Genomic DNA, 19,010 nt, shown 5'->3' on the forward strand with positions numbered 1-19,010 from the left:
GATACTGAATTTAAAGAGGATGATGCTGCATCTGACACAACCAGGTTGAGGGAATGGCAGCCACAAGGCATGAAGAAAGCTCTTGGATTCAGCGCAAGGATCCTTGCCTGGACAACACTGTTTCTTCCCTTCATATTTGTGCCATGGTCATAGCCTTGGCTGCAGCAGTCGTAAAGCTTTATATTATTCTCATTCATAACGTTCATACCCAGTTCTGTTAGGCTTTTCTAGTAGAGAGTCACCCACAGACCGGAAACAGATTAAATGTTCCTTTACTTGGATGCAGCCATCTTTGTCATCAACAAATCTTACTGTAAATGGCATCCATTATTAATGCAGTCCATTATTACAGCGTAGTACTTTGCTTTGCCGAGCCGCATCAATATGTTTTCAACCAACCTTCCTGGTCATAAGGTCAATGAATTTGTTTTGAATTGTTTTGCTGCAGTAATGCTCCATAGCTTCTTTATGAAATACTCGATGTAGGTGCTCACACATGACATTGCCATATTTCCCAAGGAGCTCTACCAAATTGAGGAAATTACCGTTATGTTCAATGAACAACTTATCTGACGAACCCCAGAAAGCCAAATTATTCTTTGCAAGAAAGAGGATAATTGAGATCAGACACTCGAACACGTTCCTCCAATGCTGGGTTTCTACGTTAATAATGTGCTGATTTTCTGCATCTATGCATTTATTCCCCACTTCAGCCTGGACTCAACCTCCATCCATTAGGATTAGGCTGAAAAATGACCGGGTGACTTTTCATGTTGCTTCAGAGCATCAGCTAAATTATGCCAGTAATTGTACCCAGAAAGCACAAGCAACAATTTGGCATTCCTGTCAAATATTTTGCAACAAAAGCAGAACACTTTGTCAGTTGATTTCAAGTAAACTAGCCAATGCTGATTCAGTTTCTCACCATTCTCAAGCACTCTTTCACAGTGTGACTTTGAGAAATGTTGCTTCTGCTCATTTACTGGAAATATCATATCTTCGATTTTGCCCATCCCATTCAGAATTGTACAATCAATATGAGTGGAGTTTAGGATCGCTGGCCATAAAGCAGGAGCTGATGTATCGATTTGTAGAGTGCAATTTTTCTCACCGCTGTTTCTGTCATCATGCGAGGCTGATTCTTCTTTATTGTTTCTCTCATTTTCATGTAAACCAGATTTTTCTGTCATTACTTTCTTTTTTCATTTTTGCCACATTCTTCTTTATCATCACTCTATTTTACACCAAAACTGAACGATTCTCCATAACTTTCCTCATATTTCCATTCCTTGTCTTCAGGTAAATCTGTTAATTCCTTAGTAATAGGACTGCCATAATTTACGCTTCACTCCTCAATTTCTTCTGCACTGAGACTATTGCTACTGCCAAAGCCTGGTCTATGTTGTTCTGTTTCAGATAATTTCCCATCAGATTTGCCCCTTGCTGCAAACTAGACTGCAATTGAACTTTTCACTTCTTATACTGAGCTCCTGAAGGCTTCTTCGAGGGCATCTTTTATTTCCTATGGGGGAAAAGAGACAGTATCAGGGAGAACAAAAGTCTATGTTCTGCAGTCTTAGAAAGTTATCAAACATTATGTGTTAAGCATGACAAAAAAGTAACAGTATTTCTTTTATATTGTTGCGTAGATAAAGGCTCAATAGATACCTCTGGTGTCTCATTAAATATGTCCTTTATTAGTTGCTACGTACACTCTTCAAATCTTAAAATACAAGTACACTTTCACAATTACACACTAAAATAAGGTTCACAATATTACAGCTGGGCTCTCACTTTACTTCAGTTCATTCTTATATCGTGTTAACTGACTGGTGATGCGCCGCCCCTTATATACCCACAAGGGCATGGCTGATAACATTCTAGGAGGTCTGAGGAAAATATAGCTCTCAGAAAGTCTGGAAAGTTTCATGAGATTCTACAAAGATCCAGAACATTCTAGGAGATTAGTGAAAAACAATACGGAATACCTGAAGCATGTTACTTTAACATTCTATTTTCCCTTTTGTTGCGAACAACAAAAACAGCATCCCGAGCCTCATGACCCCCAAGCCCAGTACCCCAGGCGGTTGCCTACCCCTAGATCCACCCCTGGAGCCAGGACATCAGGTGGTGTAATTCAGTGTAGCACTATTGACTTTAATAGAATTACGCCAATTTACACTAGCTGAGTATCTGGACTATCATGTCTAACTACAGGGAGTCTGTAGAGATGCAAGAGGCAATTACCAGATAACCCCTCTGGCACTGGTGTTAATACCCTTTATTCTCATGAGAAGTGTCATGGGATCCCTAGTGATCATAAGTCAGGTCCTCTGTTTAATGTCTCATCTAAAAGACCCCCACCTACAGAAGCACATCAGCCATAAAATCATGCTAGTTTATTGGCTCACACAAATAAAACTGGGTCTATTCTGCTTTCAGTAAACATGGCAAACTCCCATTCACATCAATAATAATGATGGAAACCACAAATTCTTTCACAGAAACCTATCCCCAATATGGAACTTGATGATCACAGCCATTAGGTCTCCAGGAAAAATGATAATTAATCTCCCCCCCAAAATATATATTTATTTATAGCTCCATAACATGTAAAGACGCATCCAACAGATTGTAAAAATGTCTCTTATTTACTCAGGAGACCCCAGTGCCTTCTTCAGAACAGCTACGGTTCTTTTGTGCCAATACATATTTTAAAAATTGACTGAAGTGCCAGTGTGTTCAGGTCCTGGTGCTTGCCTGGCATTTTCAAGATAAATGTATTGACCATTTTAAATGATTGTCTTCAGAATGACTGTCATGTTCCACTCCAGAGGTGCCTGAATTTCTATGGTGGGTAAGTGATCCCTGTCTACTCTGTGTGCAATCTGTAAGGTGCTTGGAGATTCTGTAGGTTGAATAGCAGTACAGTATCTTAGAGTCCTGGTTAGTAGTCATAAAATGCAAATGAATTGATCCCATAATGAATGGACCACCCAATAACTTTAAAGGTTTCAAACTGAAGGCCTTCATTTAGCGTGGTACCTGCAGGGCTAGATCAAGGCAGGGGCTTTAGGGGCTGCAGCCCAGGGCACCGGCTCAAGGCAGGCCCCGCAAAAATAAATCACAGGCAGCGATCTCCAATTCCAGGCCACTAAAAGTCCCTCTGCACGCTGCCCCCTCCCCCAGTACCATCCCCGCAGCTCCCATTGGCCGGTTTGCGGAGCTAGGGGGCGTGGCAGCATGTAGGCAGCATGCTGTCTCCCGCCCCTCCCCCCACGGGCCACAGAGACGTGCTAGCAGCCAGCCACTACCAGGAGCAGCGTGGGGCCACGGCATGCAGGCAGCCTGCCTGAGCCCTGCTGTGCTGCCGGCCAGGAGCCGCCTGTGGTAAGCACCTCCCGGCTGGATCCTGCACCTCGCACCCCCTCCTGCACCCCAATCCCCTGCCCCAGCCCCCTCTTGCGCCAAACTCCATCCCAGGAAAAAAGACTTGTATACAGGGCCCCCACAAAATCTAATAGCCCTGGTCCCACAGGAGAGTTAATCCAGCCCTGGGTACCTTTATTTGGTGAGAATCTAGACCTAGGCATTTAAACACAATTCTGCTCCACCTCACCTCCAAATCCTACCCCCAACCTGCCCTCTCCTTCCTCTGATATACCTCCTGTGCTGGGGGTGGAAGTATCCGGTGTTGAATACAGCTGTGCCATCTCCACGAGTTCTGTGCCAGCAAAGCTTTCAAAAAAATGGAATTCTCAAATGGCTATTTCTGACCAGTTTCCATCCACTCTGTGTTGGAGTGGACTGGACAATCTGGCTTCTACTTTGTAGCCAATGATTTTAGTTTATTATCCAGTTATTGTGTGATGTTATGATTAATCAATGTTATATTACATATATTCATTGTATGTTGATTAGAGTTGATTTGTAGGATTATAAAAGTGTAAGATTGATCAGTATTTAGAGGAACTGTGTAATAGACATCAGTGAGAGAAGCTGAAACATAAGAAACTGTGGGCTGCGGCCTGCAAGACTTTAGCTACTTTAGGCCTTATGATGGCATAAATCAATGACCAGAATATAACCCGAAAGATTATGGGAAAAAGAGGTACCAACTGGTAATATTGCAAAAGCCTAGCTGGGAAGATGAAATTTAAATTATAAAATGCTGTAACAAATATGGTCACCAACATGTGCCTTAACCGCAAGATAAAAGGTGGTACGTCAATGTTAATGGGAACCTACGCAGCCTGTAGAATTTGGGGTCCCTTGTGTTTCTAGGCAACACAGACCAATAAGAAAGAGATGGTTGACACTTTCATGTACATGCGCAGAATGTAGGCATAGACAGAAACTCAGTATAAAAAAAGGGTGCCCAGAACAGGAAAATTGAGCTTCCTATGGGAAACTCCAGCAGGAACCACTCCCGTATTGATGATCAATCCACAAGAGGGCCAACAGACTAACACCATCTAGGAGGATTGGAGTATTCTCTACAGGAATAACTGGTACATGGCACTTATCTTTAGAAATTATATATGCTGTGACATTTATAACTTCGTTGGTAATTTTAATAAAGCTACTAAAAGATAGATGCTCTTGTGATTGTATGTATTATTTTCCTATGGTTTCATGTATTCCTATGGGATCTAGTTACAGAACAAACAGAGATAACTCTGTTGAACTTGAGACTGTATCGACCAGAGCCGAACCCACTGAAGTATAATTAACATTAAATAGAATAAAAGGCTACAACTTTTTTGCTAAACATTTAATAATGGCTGAACCAATTATTTTGAAAGTATGTTAACAAATGTGCCCTTGGATTGGAAGGTAGATTCATTCAGCGAATTAAGGGTTTTTTTGTTGTTGGGTTTTTTCAATGAATGAATGAATGAATGAATGAACGAACGAACGAACATTTTCTTTCATTATTTAACCATTTGCAAAATTGGGTAAAAATAGGTCAGATTAAGAGTTATTAGGTTTCTACATGTACAGGAAGGAAACTGGCACATATTTAGACAACAATCACAAAATATGATATTCCTTAGAGATGTCCATGAGTCACAAAGTTCAGCATCTGAGCAATATTTTTTCCAGTCTGGATCTGTGATTTTGATTCAACGATTCAGAGCTATTGTCAAGACGTGAACTTTAGATCTAGACTGACATCTACATTTCCTTGCAGGATGGATCCAGATTTTTGATTCAGATCCTTCTCTAATATCCATGAAGAGACAGTTTAGTAAAATTATAGACTATGATAAGAACAAAAGACTCAACAGTAATTTTCAGCTAATGAGAATGCAAATTTGTACATCAGAGTTGGAACAACATCTTCTCTGTGACTGAAATTTTTGAGGGAACGTTTACATTTGAGGTTCAAGTTTCTAGAAAATTTGGTTTATTGTAAATTGTTGATTTAATTTAGAGTTCTTGAAAGAGAAGCATTGATATCATTAGCTAGAACCCACATAATACAAGCAGGCATTGTGTAAACTCCTAAGAGGGCAGTCAATGAATCTCAATCTAGCACCCTCTGCTGCCAATTCTAGGCCATTCTTAGACAGTGCCAATGTTTTATATACATTTACATCTTATCTACTGAGCCACTTAGGTCACTTTCCTTCCCTGCCCCACAAAAAAGAATTAATGAAATTTATAAGGAAAATTATGATGCAACTTTAATGTTACTGGGGGTAGTAGAAATTGCCATGATTACCACACCTACCTAGCAAGAGACATAAAGGTCAATAAAAAGAGGTTCTTTAAATACATTAGAAGGAAGAGAAAGATGAAGGAAAGCATAGTTCCTCTACTTAGCAGGGAAAAAGAGCTAATAACTGATGACATCAAGAAGGCTGAGGTGTTTAATGCCTATTTTGCTTCAGTCTTCACTAAAAAAGTTAATGGTGACCAGATACCTAACACAATGAATATTAACAATGAGGGGGAAGGAACACAAGCAAAAAAAGGGAACAGGGTAAAGAATATTTAGATAAATTAGATGAATTCACATCAACAGTGCCTGCTGAAATTCATGCTAGGATACTTAAGTAACTAGCTGAAGGAATCTTGGATCTGTTAGCAATTGTCTTTGAGAACTCATGTAAGATGAGTGAGGTCCCAGAGGACTGGAGAAGGGCACGTACAGTACCTATCCTTAAAAAAGAGAAACAAAATGGACCTGGACAATTATAGACCAGTTAGCCCAACTTCGATACCTGGAAAGATACTGGGACAAATTATTAAACGATCAGTTTGTAAGCACCTACAGGATAACAGGGTTATAAGGAATAGCCAGCATGGATTTGACAAGAACAAATCATGCCAAACCAACCTAATTTCCTTCTTTTGACAGCACTACTGGCCTAGTGGATAGGGGAGACGCAGTAGACAGGATATATCCTGATTTTGGTAGGGCTTTTAACACAGTCCCACATGACATTCTTATAAACAAACTAGGGAAGTGCAGTCTAGATTAAATTACCATAAAGTGGGTCCACAACTGGTTGAAAGAGTAGTTATCAATGGTGCGCTGTCAAACTGAGAAGATGCATCTAGAGAGGGGTCATTCAGGAGCCTGCTACTATTAAATATTTTCATTAATGACTTGGACAATGGAGTAATTATGGATAATTATAAAATTAGCAGATGACATCAAGCTGGGAGGAATTGCAAGCATTCTGGTGCACTGGATTAGAATTCAAAATGACCTTGATAAATTAAAGAATTGGTCTGAATTCAATAAGATGAAATTCAATAAAGACGAGAGCAAAGTACATCAGTCAGGAAGGAAAAATCAAATGCTCAGCTACAAAATGGGGAATAACTGGCTAGGTAGTAGTACTACTGAAAAGGATCTGGGGGTTATAGTGGATCACAAACTGAATATGATTCACTAATGTGATGCAGTTGTGATCAGGGCTAATATTCTGGGGTGTATTAACAAGAGAGTGTTGTCTGTAAGACATGGGAGGTAACCGTCCCACTCTACTTGGCACTGGTGAGGCCTCAGCTGGAGTTCTGTGTCCAGTTCTGGGCACCACAAGTTAGGAAAGATGTTGAGGAGAGCTACAAAAATGATAAAAGATTTAGAAAAATCTAACCTATGAGGACAGGTTAAAATAGCTAGGCATGTTTAGTACTGAGAAAAGATGAGTGAGAGGGGACCTGTTAACAATATTAAAATATGTTAAGGGAAGTTATAAAAAGGACAGTGATCAATTGTTCTACATGTCCACTGAGAACAGGGTAAGAAGTAATGGACTTAATCTGCTGCAAGGGAGATTTAGGTTAGATATTAGGAAAAACTTTCTAACTATAGGTGTAGTTAAGCTCTGGAACAGGCCTCCAAGGGAGGTTGTGGAATCCCTGTCACTGGAGGTATTTAAGAACAGGTTGAACAAACACCTGTCAGATATGATCTAGGTCTAATTGGTCCTGCTTCAGTGCAGGGGGCTGGACTTGATACCTTCTCAAGGTCCCTTCCAATCTTACATTTCTATGATTCTGTAATTGCTTATAGCTAAAGGGTTTGTTATGGAGTTGCCTTCTCGATAAACTCAGCGGCAAACACAGGATTGCTATATTCTTGGTGCTCAGTTTTTGGATTCTAATTATTCCCACTTTTTTTATTTGATTTTCTGGAGTGGATAAAAAAGCTGACTCACTTCACAGATTGTTTTAGCAATAATATCCCTGGGTAGGTTTCAAGCTTAATGATCTACTGAAGGATTATTGACCTTTTTGAGCAACCATTGTCTATGTGGATTTCACAACTTTACTGATCACAAGACAGCAATTTGTAACATTAATGGGAGGCTGAAATAGATTCAAATGTATGTACTTGCTTACATCCTAAGATTCAAAAACTACCAAAGTACATATGCCAGTTCACATCAAATCCCATTTATAGCCGTACCCACTGGTGTCCGTTTATAATTAACGGCCATTAGCCCTTAATTACAACCCCCTAGTTACAAGCCTTGTTACAAGGGCCTATTTAATTTAATCTAATTTCACTTCAGCATGAAACTCGACGAATCTCAACAGCTTAAAAAAAAAAACCCCACCAACAACAAAACTTAAAAAAACATAGAAGAAACCAAATCAAAATGTAAGGAGTAAAAATAAGAGTCCCACTCCTGCAAGGCCACTCTGCATGGAACTCTCCCTGGCTTCAGTGCAAACTCTATTTGCACAGGGTTTGCAGGCTTGAGCCACAAAATTGTATTCGAATCAGAACAGCACAGGTTTTTTGAGCTCCTGTAACTCAAAAAGCGTAGGGCTGGATTTTCAAGAGCGACCATTAGTTTTGGATGCCTCATTTTTTGGGTGCTCAACAGGAGACGTCTTAAAGGAATCTGATTTTCAGAGGGCAGGTGCTCTGCTCTTTCTGGAAACTAGGGTCCTTAAGGGGCCCCAGAAATTAGACAACCACAAAATGCTCCTCGGTTTGAAAATCCAGATCTTACATTTAAAATTGACAGCGCCCCTGTTGCCAGTCTCAGTAGTGAGGCAAAGATCTGAACAGGCAATGGACTGTGCATTTCTCTCCTACCCATAGGCATAATCTGTACAGGTTGGGGTTGAGAGATTAAGACGAGATGGTATTGTGGTGGTAATCAGAGGCCGCTCCCTAAGCCAGACCTATTTTATGGCCTGACCGGATTTCAGGTTTCAGGGCTGTCAATCCAAAACCTTCCATGAGCATTCAGTTAAAGTAAAATTGTAAAAAGTAAACAAAGAGAGTGACATTTTTGAGATAGCTATTCTGTAATGTAGTCCAAAGCAATTTTAGTATGTTTATGTTTGAAATGGCCAAGGAATTAATATTGGAAAATCATTTGCTACATAGTCTCCAAAACATTTTTGCAGTGTTTTTCCAAAGACGCATGCCCATATTTGGAGCAGCATGGCTTGTTCTCACCAAGTATTTTGTTGGTACTTGCAGGACACATCTAGATAGAAGTATCGGCTTGCTCACCCTCTAAGCACCAGGACATGCAATGAAATGAACTGCCTAGAATCACACTTTGGTTTTTGGTTATTCACTCCTTCCTTATTTTAAGAAAAGAAAGTGTATTGCCATGGGAAAGAAAATTACATTTAACACCCCCTTCTTACACCAAAGCATCTGTCCACCTATATTGCTAAAGGGTCTATCACTAGTATCTAAGTGCTGATGTAACATTATGTGGCTGGGCTTCAACCCATCAAAGCAAAGAAGCTCAGAGGTTGTGCGTGTCAACAGTGAACACAAGAACATAAAACGGCCACACTGAGTCAGACCAAAGGTCCATCTAGCCCAGTATCCTGTCTTCTGACAGTGGCCAATGCCAGGTGCCCCAGAGGGAATGAACAGAACAGGTAATCATCAAGTGATCCATTCCCGGTTGCCCATTCCCAGCTTCTGGCAAACAGAGGCTAGGGAAACCATCCCTGCCCATCCTGGCTAATAGCCATTGATGGACCTATCCTCCATGAACTTATCTAGTTCTTTGTTGAACCCTGTTATAGTCTTGGCCCTCACAATATCCTCTGGCAAAGAGTTCCACAGGTTGACTGTGCACTGTGTGACAGTGGGTAAAATTCCCACTGATGCTTTCACTAGCTCAACTGAACATGTGTGGGAGCACTAATATAGACAAAGCTCCTGGGGCTTAGATAAACCTGCTGAAATAAAATTAACAATCTTGGTGATAAACTAGGACTCCCACAAATGCTAACCACAGTTACTCAAATGGTGCTGAATTTAATTTGTTTTTGGTTACATTTGCAGTTAAAATGTGCTCAGTACTAGATCAGCTGACATCTATTGTCAGCTATGGCTGTTTTCTTAGGTGTAGCAAGGCCATGGCGTATGCCTCTCTCTGTCTGCCTCATCATATCAAGAGCAATTTAATCACAGTGAGAAGTTAGTATAAGGCAGCAGGTTCAAGTCTTACCGGGTTTTCTCTTAAGCATGTGTTCTGCTTCTATGGCTGTTATCTGAGAAACCGTGGTGAAAACATGGGCACAATGTACAGACGCCCGTTCCATACAGTACCGATGGTAAATCTCTCTCTCTCCTGCTTCTTTGTCTATGTCAAACTGTTGAACAACAAAAACAATACACCTGTATGATATGCTACTTCAAACAATTCACCATACATTAGATGAAAAAGTAAAGTTCCTCTTCTCTCATTTTGTTCTTTGAGACACCTGAAATGGACATTTTCCGGTACTTTAAAATGCTGTCACACCAATTTCACCATTATTATTTACTGTCACTTGAAAGATATATTCTTCTCATTCAATTCAGTTACAACTCAGTTAATTTCTAGAGATGGGCTCAAATCAAAATCCCAGATGCAAACACCCCAAGCTCTGAAATATGTTCAATTCAGATTCAAACTTTGTAGCTGGCCCTAGCTCTATACTGGACTAAACTAAAATTCCAGGTCTGAACATCCCTCAACTTTGGGGGAAGTATACAGGTATTGAAGGATATGTGCTGTTTAGTAGAGACAGGAATAAAGGTAAAGGTGGTGGGGCTTGCACTGTACATCAACAAAGCAGTAAACTGTAAAGAAATAGGATGTGAGAGTATGGACAAAACAGAATCTCTGTTTGAATCAAACACACTTTGGGAAAGGATTGTAAAAGAGGCTCTGTTGGGATAGTGTTAGGACTCTGCTGCTATAGACCCCAGGTCTGACTCAGATATGAATAGTGATTTCTTTAAAATTAATAGAGATGAATACTTTTGGGAACTGTGTCATAATGGGGGACTAACTTCCCAGATACAGATTGGAGAAGAAATGCTACTACTAGTGGTAAGGCCCAGTTATTCTTGGCTGTGATAGAGGACAGTTTTCTTCATCAGATCATCACTGAACCAACAAGAGGCAATACAATTTTAGACTTGGCGTTAATAAGTAGTGAGGCCATCATAGAAGAGCAGGTTGTAAGAAATAACCTTGGATCAAGCGATCATGAATTGAGTCAGTTTAAATTAAATGGAAGGATAATCAAAACGAGGTCATCAGCTATGGTTTTTAAAATTTCAGAAGGGCAGGGAAATTAAGGGAATTAGTTAAAGAAATCAGCTGGACTGAAGAGTTTAAGGATTTAAATGTGGAGGAGGCTTGGAATTTCTTCAAATTAGCTACACAAAAATTATCTGAAATTTGCATCCCAAGAAAGGGGAAAAAAACTTGTAGGGAAAGGCTCCAGACCTAGCTGGATGAATATCCACCTCAGAAACATTATTAGGAGTAAGCAGAGAGCCTATACAGAACGGAAAAGGTCTTGAAAAGCAAAGCAAGCTACATCATGGAGATTAGAAAATGTAGGAATAAAGTCAGAATTGCTAAAAGTCAAGCTGAATTAGATCTTGCAAAGAAATCAAAATAAATAAAAAATGTTTTTCAAGTTATATAAATAAAAAGAATAAAGGAGGATGAGGTTGGGCCACCAGGCGGCATAGGTGGGAAGGAGATTACAGAAAATCTAGGTATGGCCCCAGAGCTAAATGAATACTTTGCCTCCATTTTCAATAACGATTATAATATGGAACATGGGCTTGACGGCTGTACGGCTGATGGAAATGGGTGTCTAGAAATGAAAATTATCACATCTGAGTTGGAAGAAAAATTTAAAGAGCTTAATGGGCTCAAATTGGAGGGGGACCAGATAACTTCCATTCCAGAATACTGAAAGAACTGGCACATGAGATTGCTAGTCCAGTAGCAAGGATTTTTAATAAATCTACCTATTTGGAGGTTGTACCACATGACTGGAGAATATCTAATGTCATGCCTATATTTAAAAAAACAAGGTAGCTCATGCCAGACTAACCTAATTTCCTTCTTTGTGAAAATAACTGATTTTTTTTAAAATAAGGGAAATATAGTAGATCTGATATGGTGCCACATGATAAATTATTAGTTAAATTAGGGAAGATGAGGAGCAGTATAAGCATTGTAAAGTGAATAAGGCATCGGCTAAAGGGGAGAAGGCAATGGGTTATACTAAAGGGTGAATTATCGGACTGGAGACAGGTTACTAGTCGGGTTCATCAAGGATCGATCTTGGGAGCAACCTTATTTGGATTAATATTTTTATTAATGACCTTGGCACACAAAGTAGGAGCACGCTAATGAAATCTGCTCATGATACTAAGTTGGGAGGCATCACTAATACAGAGGAGGATTGGAATATTACATAGGCAGAGCTGGATGACCTTGAAGACTGGAACGACAGAAATGGGATGAAATTCAATAGTCCAAAGTGCAAGGTCATGCACTTGGGGTCTAATAATAAGAATTTCTGCTACAAGATGAGGGCTCAGCAGTTGGAAGTGACAGAGGAAAAGAGAAACCTGGGCGTGTGGCTCTATCACAGAAGGACTATGAGCCACCACATGATGCGGCTGGGAAAAGGGCAAATAAAATTCTAGGATGTACTAGACGAGGCATTTCCAGTAGAGATAAAGAAATATTAGTGCCATTGTACAAGGCACTGGTAAGACCTCTTTTGGAATACTGTGTACAATTCTGGTCACCCATGTTCAAGAAAGATTAATTTAAACTGGAATGGATGCAAAGAAGAGCTACTAGGATGATAAAGGGAATGGAAGGCCTATCATGAGGAGCCTGGAAGAACATGGCTTGAAAGAAGGCTGAGAGGGAGTATGAATGCTCTCTATAAATACAGGGGGGGAAAATACCATGCAGTGCGAAAAGCTAGTTAAGCTAAAGGACAATGCTGGCACAAGTACAAATGGATATAAACTGGCCATGAACAAATTCAGGCTGGAAATTAGAAGAAGATAACTAACCATCAGACGGATGAGGTTCTGAAGCAGCCTCTCACTAGAAGATGTGGGGACAAACAACTTAATTGATTTTAAGAAAGAGCTGGACAAATTTATGAGTGCAATTGTATGATGGGGTTGCTTGTGATGGTGGGGTGCAGGCAGGGCTCAACAATAGTGGGGCTCACTTCCAATTTATAGCTTATGTTCCTAAAACTCATGCTTCAGGGTTTCAGTCAGGCACTAACAGGGGGCAGGAAGGGATTTTTCCCCCCCAATGTATTCTGGGAAGTTTTATCATCTCCTTCCTCTGAAGCCTCAGAAATGGCCACAGCTGGAGTTGGGATATTGGGCAGGGCTGTAATGTAGCCCTGAGCATTTTCTCTCTCTCGGGTTCTTGGCTGGTTAGTTCTTACACACATGCTCTGGGTCTAACTGATCACCATATGTGGGATTGGGAAGGAATTTCCCCATGTCATTTTGGCAGTGAACTTGGGGTCGTTCACCTTCCTCCGTAGTGTGTGATGCGGGTCACTTGCCAGGATTATCTGGGTATATCTCACTGAATCATTTCCCTGCCATTGCGGGAACCTTGAGCACTGGTGCACCTACGTCCCTCCTATGCTCTGCCTGGGGCACACAGTAGTCTAGTCTAGTGGGTCTCATTTACTTTGTCCTCATTTCTGTTGTTGGACTGAGTGCACCAGTGCTGGGTGGTTTTGGTGGGCTGTGATATATAGGAGGTCAGACTAAATTATCTTTTGGTCCCTTCTGGCCTTAAACTCTACGACTCGAAATCCAGATACAAACTATTCAGCTTCTCACCATCTCTAATAATTATGTTCTTTGCACCTAAATTCCCAACTGCAGTTGCAATCAGGTATGGTATTCTTTACTTTCCGCCCTGAACAATTTCATCATTTTGCTGTGTACTGTTAAACACCTGAGGATTTCCAGCCAGAGGTGGCTGAATTTCAGTGGTAGATGTTGCAATTCCTGTGGATAGCTTATATGTCAGTCTGTTACATCTGCAAAGCTCTTTTAGGTTCTACCGGGATGAGACACACTATACAATAAACATAGGTTATTTCTCTTGTCCCTAAAATTGCTACTGCAGTTATAAGGGCTGCTGTGAGAACTGGAAAATAGAAGTGGGTGATGTTGGCTCAGTTAGCAGTACGATCTCCACAGGAGGAAACTCAGATCACTATAGAGCCAATGCTTAAGAGTTCAAACAGTCACCACTAATTGCCACTACAAAAGCCAAATCTGTCCACTGTAGTCTAAAAAAGCTTAACTCTAATTAGGTATCAATGATTATATGGTTTACAGTTAAATTACAATCCTATTAGTCCTAAATTATCTTTCACTGCTGGGAATACCAAGGTAACCCTCTCAAGGTTATTGGCAAGGACACTGTGTACTCTACATTTACATATAGTTTATTAAGTGCTGAAGGCTGTTACAATGACATTAAGAATCTCACTCATGCTTCTGTTATTGCTAGGGCTGACACTTAGCACATTTTACCTTGTGAGTGTCTTAACAAGACATCCAATGCACATGGGGCAATCAAACTAGTCAAGGAGTTGGAAGGAGGTTGGGGGATGGGGGAGAACTGGACTGGGACCTGGGCAAAAGGCTCTTGGAATGGAATCCAAAATTCCTGAGTTTCAACATCCCTCTGCTGTAAGCAAATATCTGTGAAACCCATTATCATTGGCCAAACTGGACAGTCACTACGTAAAAGAATAAATGGACACAAATCAGACGTCAAGAATTAAAACATTCAAAAATCAGTCAGAGAACACTTCAATCTCTTTCGTCCCTCAATTACAGACCTAAAAGTGGCAATTCTTCAACAAAAAAAAAAAAAACTTCAAAAACAGACTCCAACGAGAGACTGCTGAATTGGAATTAATTCGCAAACTGGATACAATTAACTTAGGCTTGAAGAAAGACTGGGAGTGGATGGGTCATTACACAAAGTAAAACTATTTCCCCTTGTTTATTCTCCTCCCCCCCCCCAGCTGTTCCTCACACATTCTTATCAACTGCTGGAAATGGCCCACCTTGATTATCACTACAAAAGGTTCCCCCCCACCCGCTCTCCTGCTGGTATTAGCTCATCTTAGAAGTGAGCTGTAGCTCACGAAAGCTTGTGCTCAAATAAATTGGTTAGTCTCTAAGGTGCCACTAGTACTCCTTTTCTTTTTGCGGATACAGACTAACATGGCTGCTACTCTGAAATTTATCAAAGTGTGTGTCCCATCCCCCTCTAGTGGCTGCTCCACATAGCAATAATAGGTTGTCATCCTCTATCCGTTATTCTGTTAGCTCAAGTAGCGGAAATCTTTGTCATGGATCTAAAAGTTCCAAACCTGCTGATGACATATATAGGTGTCAATGATTTGACAGAATGGATTAGTAACTGAAGCCAGATCTCATGAGTCCCAGTCCAGTAACTTAACCACCCAACCAATCTTCATCTTTCACTATGCCATGATATGGGCCTTTGTCTTTATCATAGTGATCTCAGTTCCAGCCTCATATATATACTTGTCAATTATCACAGAGTGTTTCTTGAAGAATCTGTAATGAATCTGCATTAATGACCTGATTCAAAAAGGCGCTGAGCACCAGTAGCTCCCAGTGACTTCAGAAGGAACTCTGGGTCAATGGCACTTCCGGGGGGGGGGGGGGGGGGGGAAGGAGGTCTTAAGGGTGGGATTTTCTACTCTCCCCACCTACTCTAAATTAACCATTATCATTAGTGGAGGCAAAAACCATGAGAAAAATGTGCAGGACTTTTTCAAGTAAAAAAACAATCATTGACATTTTTTGATTGTCAATAAATTTCAGCTAACTATAGAGCTGGTGAAAAGACCCAAATATTTTATCAGAAGTGTTTTGGTTCTGTCCATCAAAAAAACTGAATCGCTAAAATGCTAATTAAAAAACACCAAATTTGGGAAATTTTGACCAGGTCTAGTTAAAAAACTACCTTCTGACTCCAGTGACAGAGCCCAAATACTCAAATTCCATAAAAACCCTATCCAGAATATTATGTGTCATTCTTCTTCACTTTCGTTTCTTTATGCAATGCTTGAATATTGATTCCCCCTTCCTTGCTGCTATCAAATTCTTCAGCTTCTGGAAATGGGAAAGGTTGTGTTTCTGGATGCTCTTGCGTGACTTCTAGACCAAGTTCTTGAGGGGCATCAATATGGTTCTATTAGTGGGCAGGAAATGGATCTCATCATTTTTAATCACATTGTTCCTCCTCCCACAGTTCATCCTCTTTCTGTAGTTCTTCCTGCTGCAGCTTCTGCTACTTACAGAGATGTTGCTTCCTGGCTTTTGACCTTACAAGGTGGAGAGAGAAATCTCATTGTCTACCTCTTAGCAGGCTTGACTGATGACTTCAGAAAATAATAGTCTTAGGTGAGTTGAAGGCCGGGTTAACTGGTACTTAAGTGATGAGACTCCTACTTCATGGCTATTGAAAGTCCCAAACTCAAACTCCAGATGTGACCATCCCTGAAGTCTGGGGAAGTCTTGAGTTAAATCTACACATTATGACCAACCTCTGTCTCTATAGTTTGCCAAACAAAAATCCCCCGATCCAAACACTCCCAAACTGTAGGGAAGTTTGGACTGAGATCCAGAATCAAACGTCACAGCTGGACCCTAACGCTACAATGGGCTGAGACAAAACTCTGAATCCAGATACACGAACCTAACTTCTATTTTAGTAACATCATTCTTTTTGCAATGGGGGTGGGCGGTTCAGTGAAAATGGCATTCCCAACTGAGAGCATTTGTCATGTGTTCACTGTACAAAAGCATAGCAAAAAGAGGTCATGCTCCCTAGGTCACCTTGAATTCTGAGGGAAATTGTGGGCTATGCAAAAACATCATGCACTCTGTATGGTGCCAAGCTGACAAGTGTATGATTTGAAAAAGTGAACTTGGGTATTTTGAGTCTTTTTACACGTGAATGTGAGGTGTGTGAAGAAGAGATAAGTATGAAACAAAACCCTTAATCTGGACATCCACAGTCTGAGGATGAGGGTTTGAAATGTGTATCAGAATTTTTCAGCACTGGTCAATTGCAGTGTGAATGGCTGTGCCCCCACATCGCTATTATGGCTTCCAATCCATCATCTGATACGCTGGTGTAAACGCACATTCCACTGAAGCCAAAAAGAAAAAGTTACTCATGTTGCTAAGGCATGGAGCTGGAACTCAGAACATTGGTGTTCGATACCAAGCCCTGCCAAAGAGATCCTGCGTGACTTGTAGTAAGTCAGTCTTTTAGTGCCTCTGTTTTCCACCTGTAAAATGGGGATAGTAGTACTTTCCTACTTCATGTGGGTATTGTGAGGCTAAATGGATTATCAATCATTATTAAACACTAGTCACTGTTTGTGAGCTGCTCAGATAACATCATGACGGGGACCATGTAAGTAGATAGATAGATGAATCATTTCAGTTGTTGGGTTTGGTGGGTGGGTGCTATGTTGTGTTTGTGGACTGTGATATACAGGAGATCAGACTAAATGGTCTACTGGTCCCTTCTGGCCATAAACTCTATGACTCTGAATCTGCAATGTCTGCCACCAGACTGCCTCCAGTGCCAGGCTGTGGGGCTGTTACAATACTTTGTGGGATTTCTGCTGGTAACTAAGACCGTTAACATGACCCCTGGATGTGAGAACAAGGGAATATCAAGAAGGAGCAGGGAGGTGGTATCACCTCTGTTTGCAGCATTAGAGAGACCATTACTGGAATACAAAGATATGTTGTTGCTCAAATAGAAGTTATGGGCTGGATGCAGGAATTACTGGGAGAGGTTCTCTGGACCCTGTTATACAGAAGATCAGGCTAAATGATCATAAGGGTCCCTTCTGGCCTTAAAAATCTGTGAAAGTGACTTGCCTAAGGTCCCAGAGTAGGTCCGTGGAACAGCTGGGAATAGTCAGTGACAGAATTGGGAATGAAACCCAGGAGTCCTGATCCCCAATCCATTGCTCTAATTACTAGACCCTCATCCCTATGGAGCAGAACCTTCTTCATTTCCAACTCAAGGGAAAAGAACACAGCAGCTCTGGCATGCTGTTGAATAAAGATTAAGAAGAACTAGTCATATATTTAAAACCCAAAATTTAACTCCTCATTTATTGGTCTCTTATGTAAGTGGCAAATAGTAGAATTTTCCTTCTTCTGTAGCTTAGCCGCACTAAATAAGAATAAAAACTACACATCCTGGCTTAAGTCAGATTTGCATTAACTGTGCTTCTAATAAAGCGGATCAACTTTGCATAACGGTGAGCTCAATGATCGTGGGAGGGCACTGCCGTTAAAAGAAATGAGAACTGGGCCTGCTATGGTGCCAACAAAAATGCCACAAGCAGGTCATTTCAACTGAGACTTTACAGTGTATTAATTATTTTGTCATTATGCCCAGCTCTGCACTACTTTGCATCTTGTAGAATTGTTTATAACTGTGCAAGCTAGGTGTAAAAAAAGCTACCAAATCAGAATAGTCATGTTTTACACCACTAGGCACCCATGTAAATAACTACACAAGGTCAGTCAGACAATAGTTTTTCCATATGCAGTATTTTTAAACTATAAAATCTTAAGGTGAATTTTCAGTACTTATGAGAGGCTTAGTTGCTAGCACCAGAGACTTTTGCCAACAGACTTGATCTGTGTGTCTAGCCAGTGCTCCACAAACCCACTTTGAAAAGACCACTGCTAGTATGAGAAAGAAGTTTGGCCCTTCTGTCCATTGGCTTCTTTGCTGAAACGGTTAGTTCTGATGCAGAGCTCTATCCCCCAGCAATTACACTGAAGCTGTCAATATATTTCAGTGAAATTACGAAAGGTGCCAGCCTATGTGAATTCCTGGAAGGGAGGGCAAACAAAACAAAACAAAAAAGCCCTGCCCCGCAAATAGGAGAGGGACCACAGGCAGGTGATGTGCACCTTCCTGCAGCAGCCACTACAAAAGAGAGGCAGAGGGCAGGACAGATTTGAACTAGTGACCTAGAAGTGAAAGGCTTACTAGCCAATTACCAATCCCCTGAGACATGTAACCCAACTGCAAGCTGGGGGGGGGGGGGGGGGAAGAGAAATGTGGCCAGTTACACCAGAGATGAGTTTGGCCCATTCATGGCTTTGCATTCTGAAATAA

At 40.9% G+C, this 19,010-nt stretch overlaps 1 protein-coding gene across 1 annotated transcript in view; it reads right to left on the reverse strand.

Moving 5' to 3' along the window:
- The window catches only part of GYS2 (glycogen synthase 2), a 69,194-nt gene that overhangs the window by 30,175 nt on the left and 20,009 nt on the right, over positions 1-19,010 (reverse strand). The window contains exon 5 of the mRNA XM_074937529.1: positions 9,957-10,101. Within this exon, the coding sequence (XP_074793630.1) occupies positions 9,957-10,101 (145 nt within the window). The remainder of the gene's footprint in view (positions 1-9,956; positions 10,102-19,010) is intronic.

Source organism: Natator depressus, chromosome 1, assembly GCF_965152275.1.
Source record: "Natator depressus isolate rNatDep1 chromosome 1, rNatDep2.hap1, whole genome shotgun sequence".
Taxonomy (NCBI): domain Eukaryota; kingdom Metazoa; phylum Chordata; order Testudines; family Cheloniidae; genus Natator; species Natator depressus.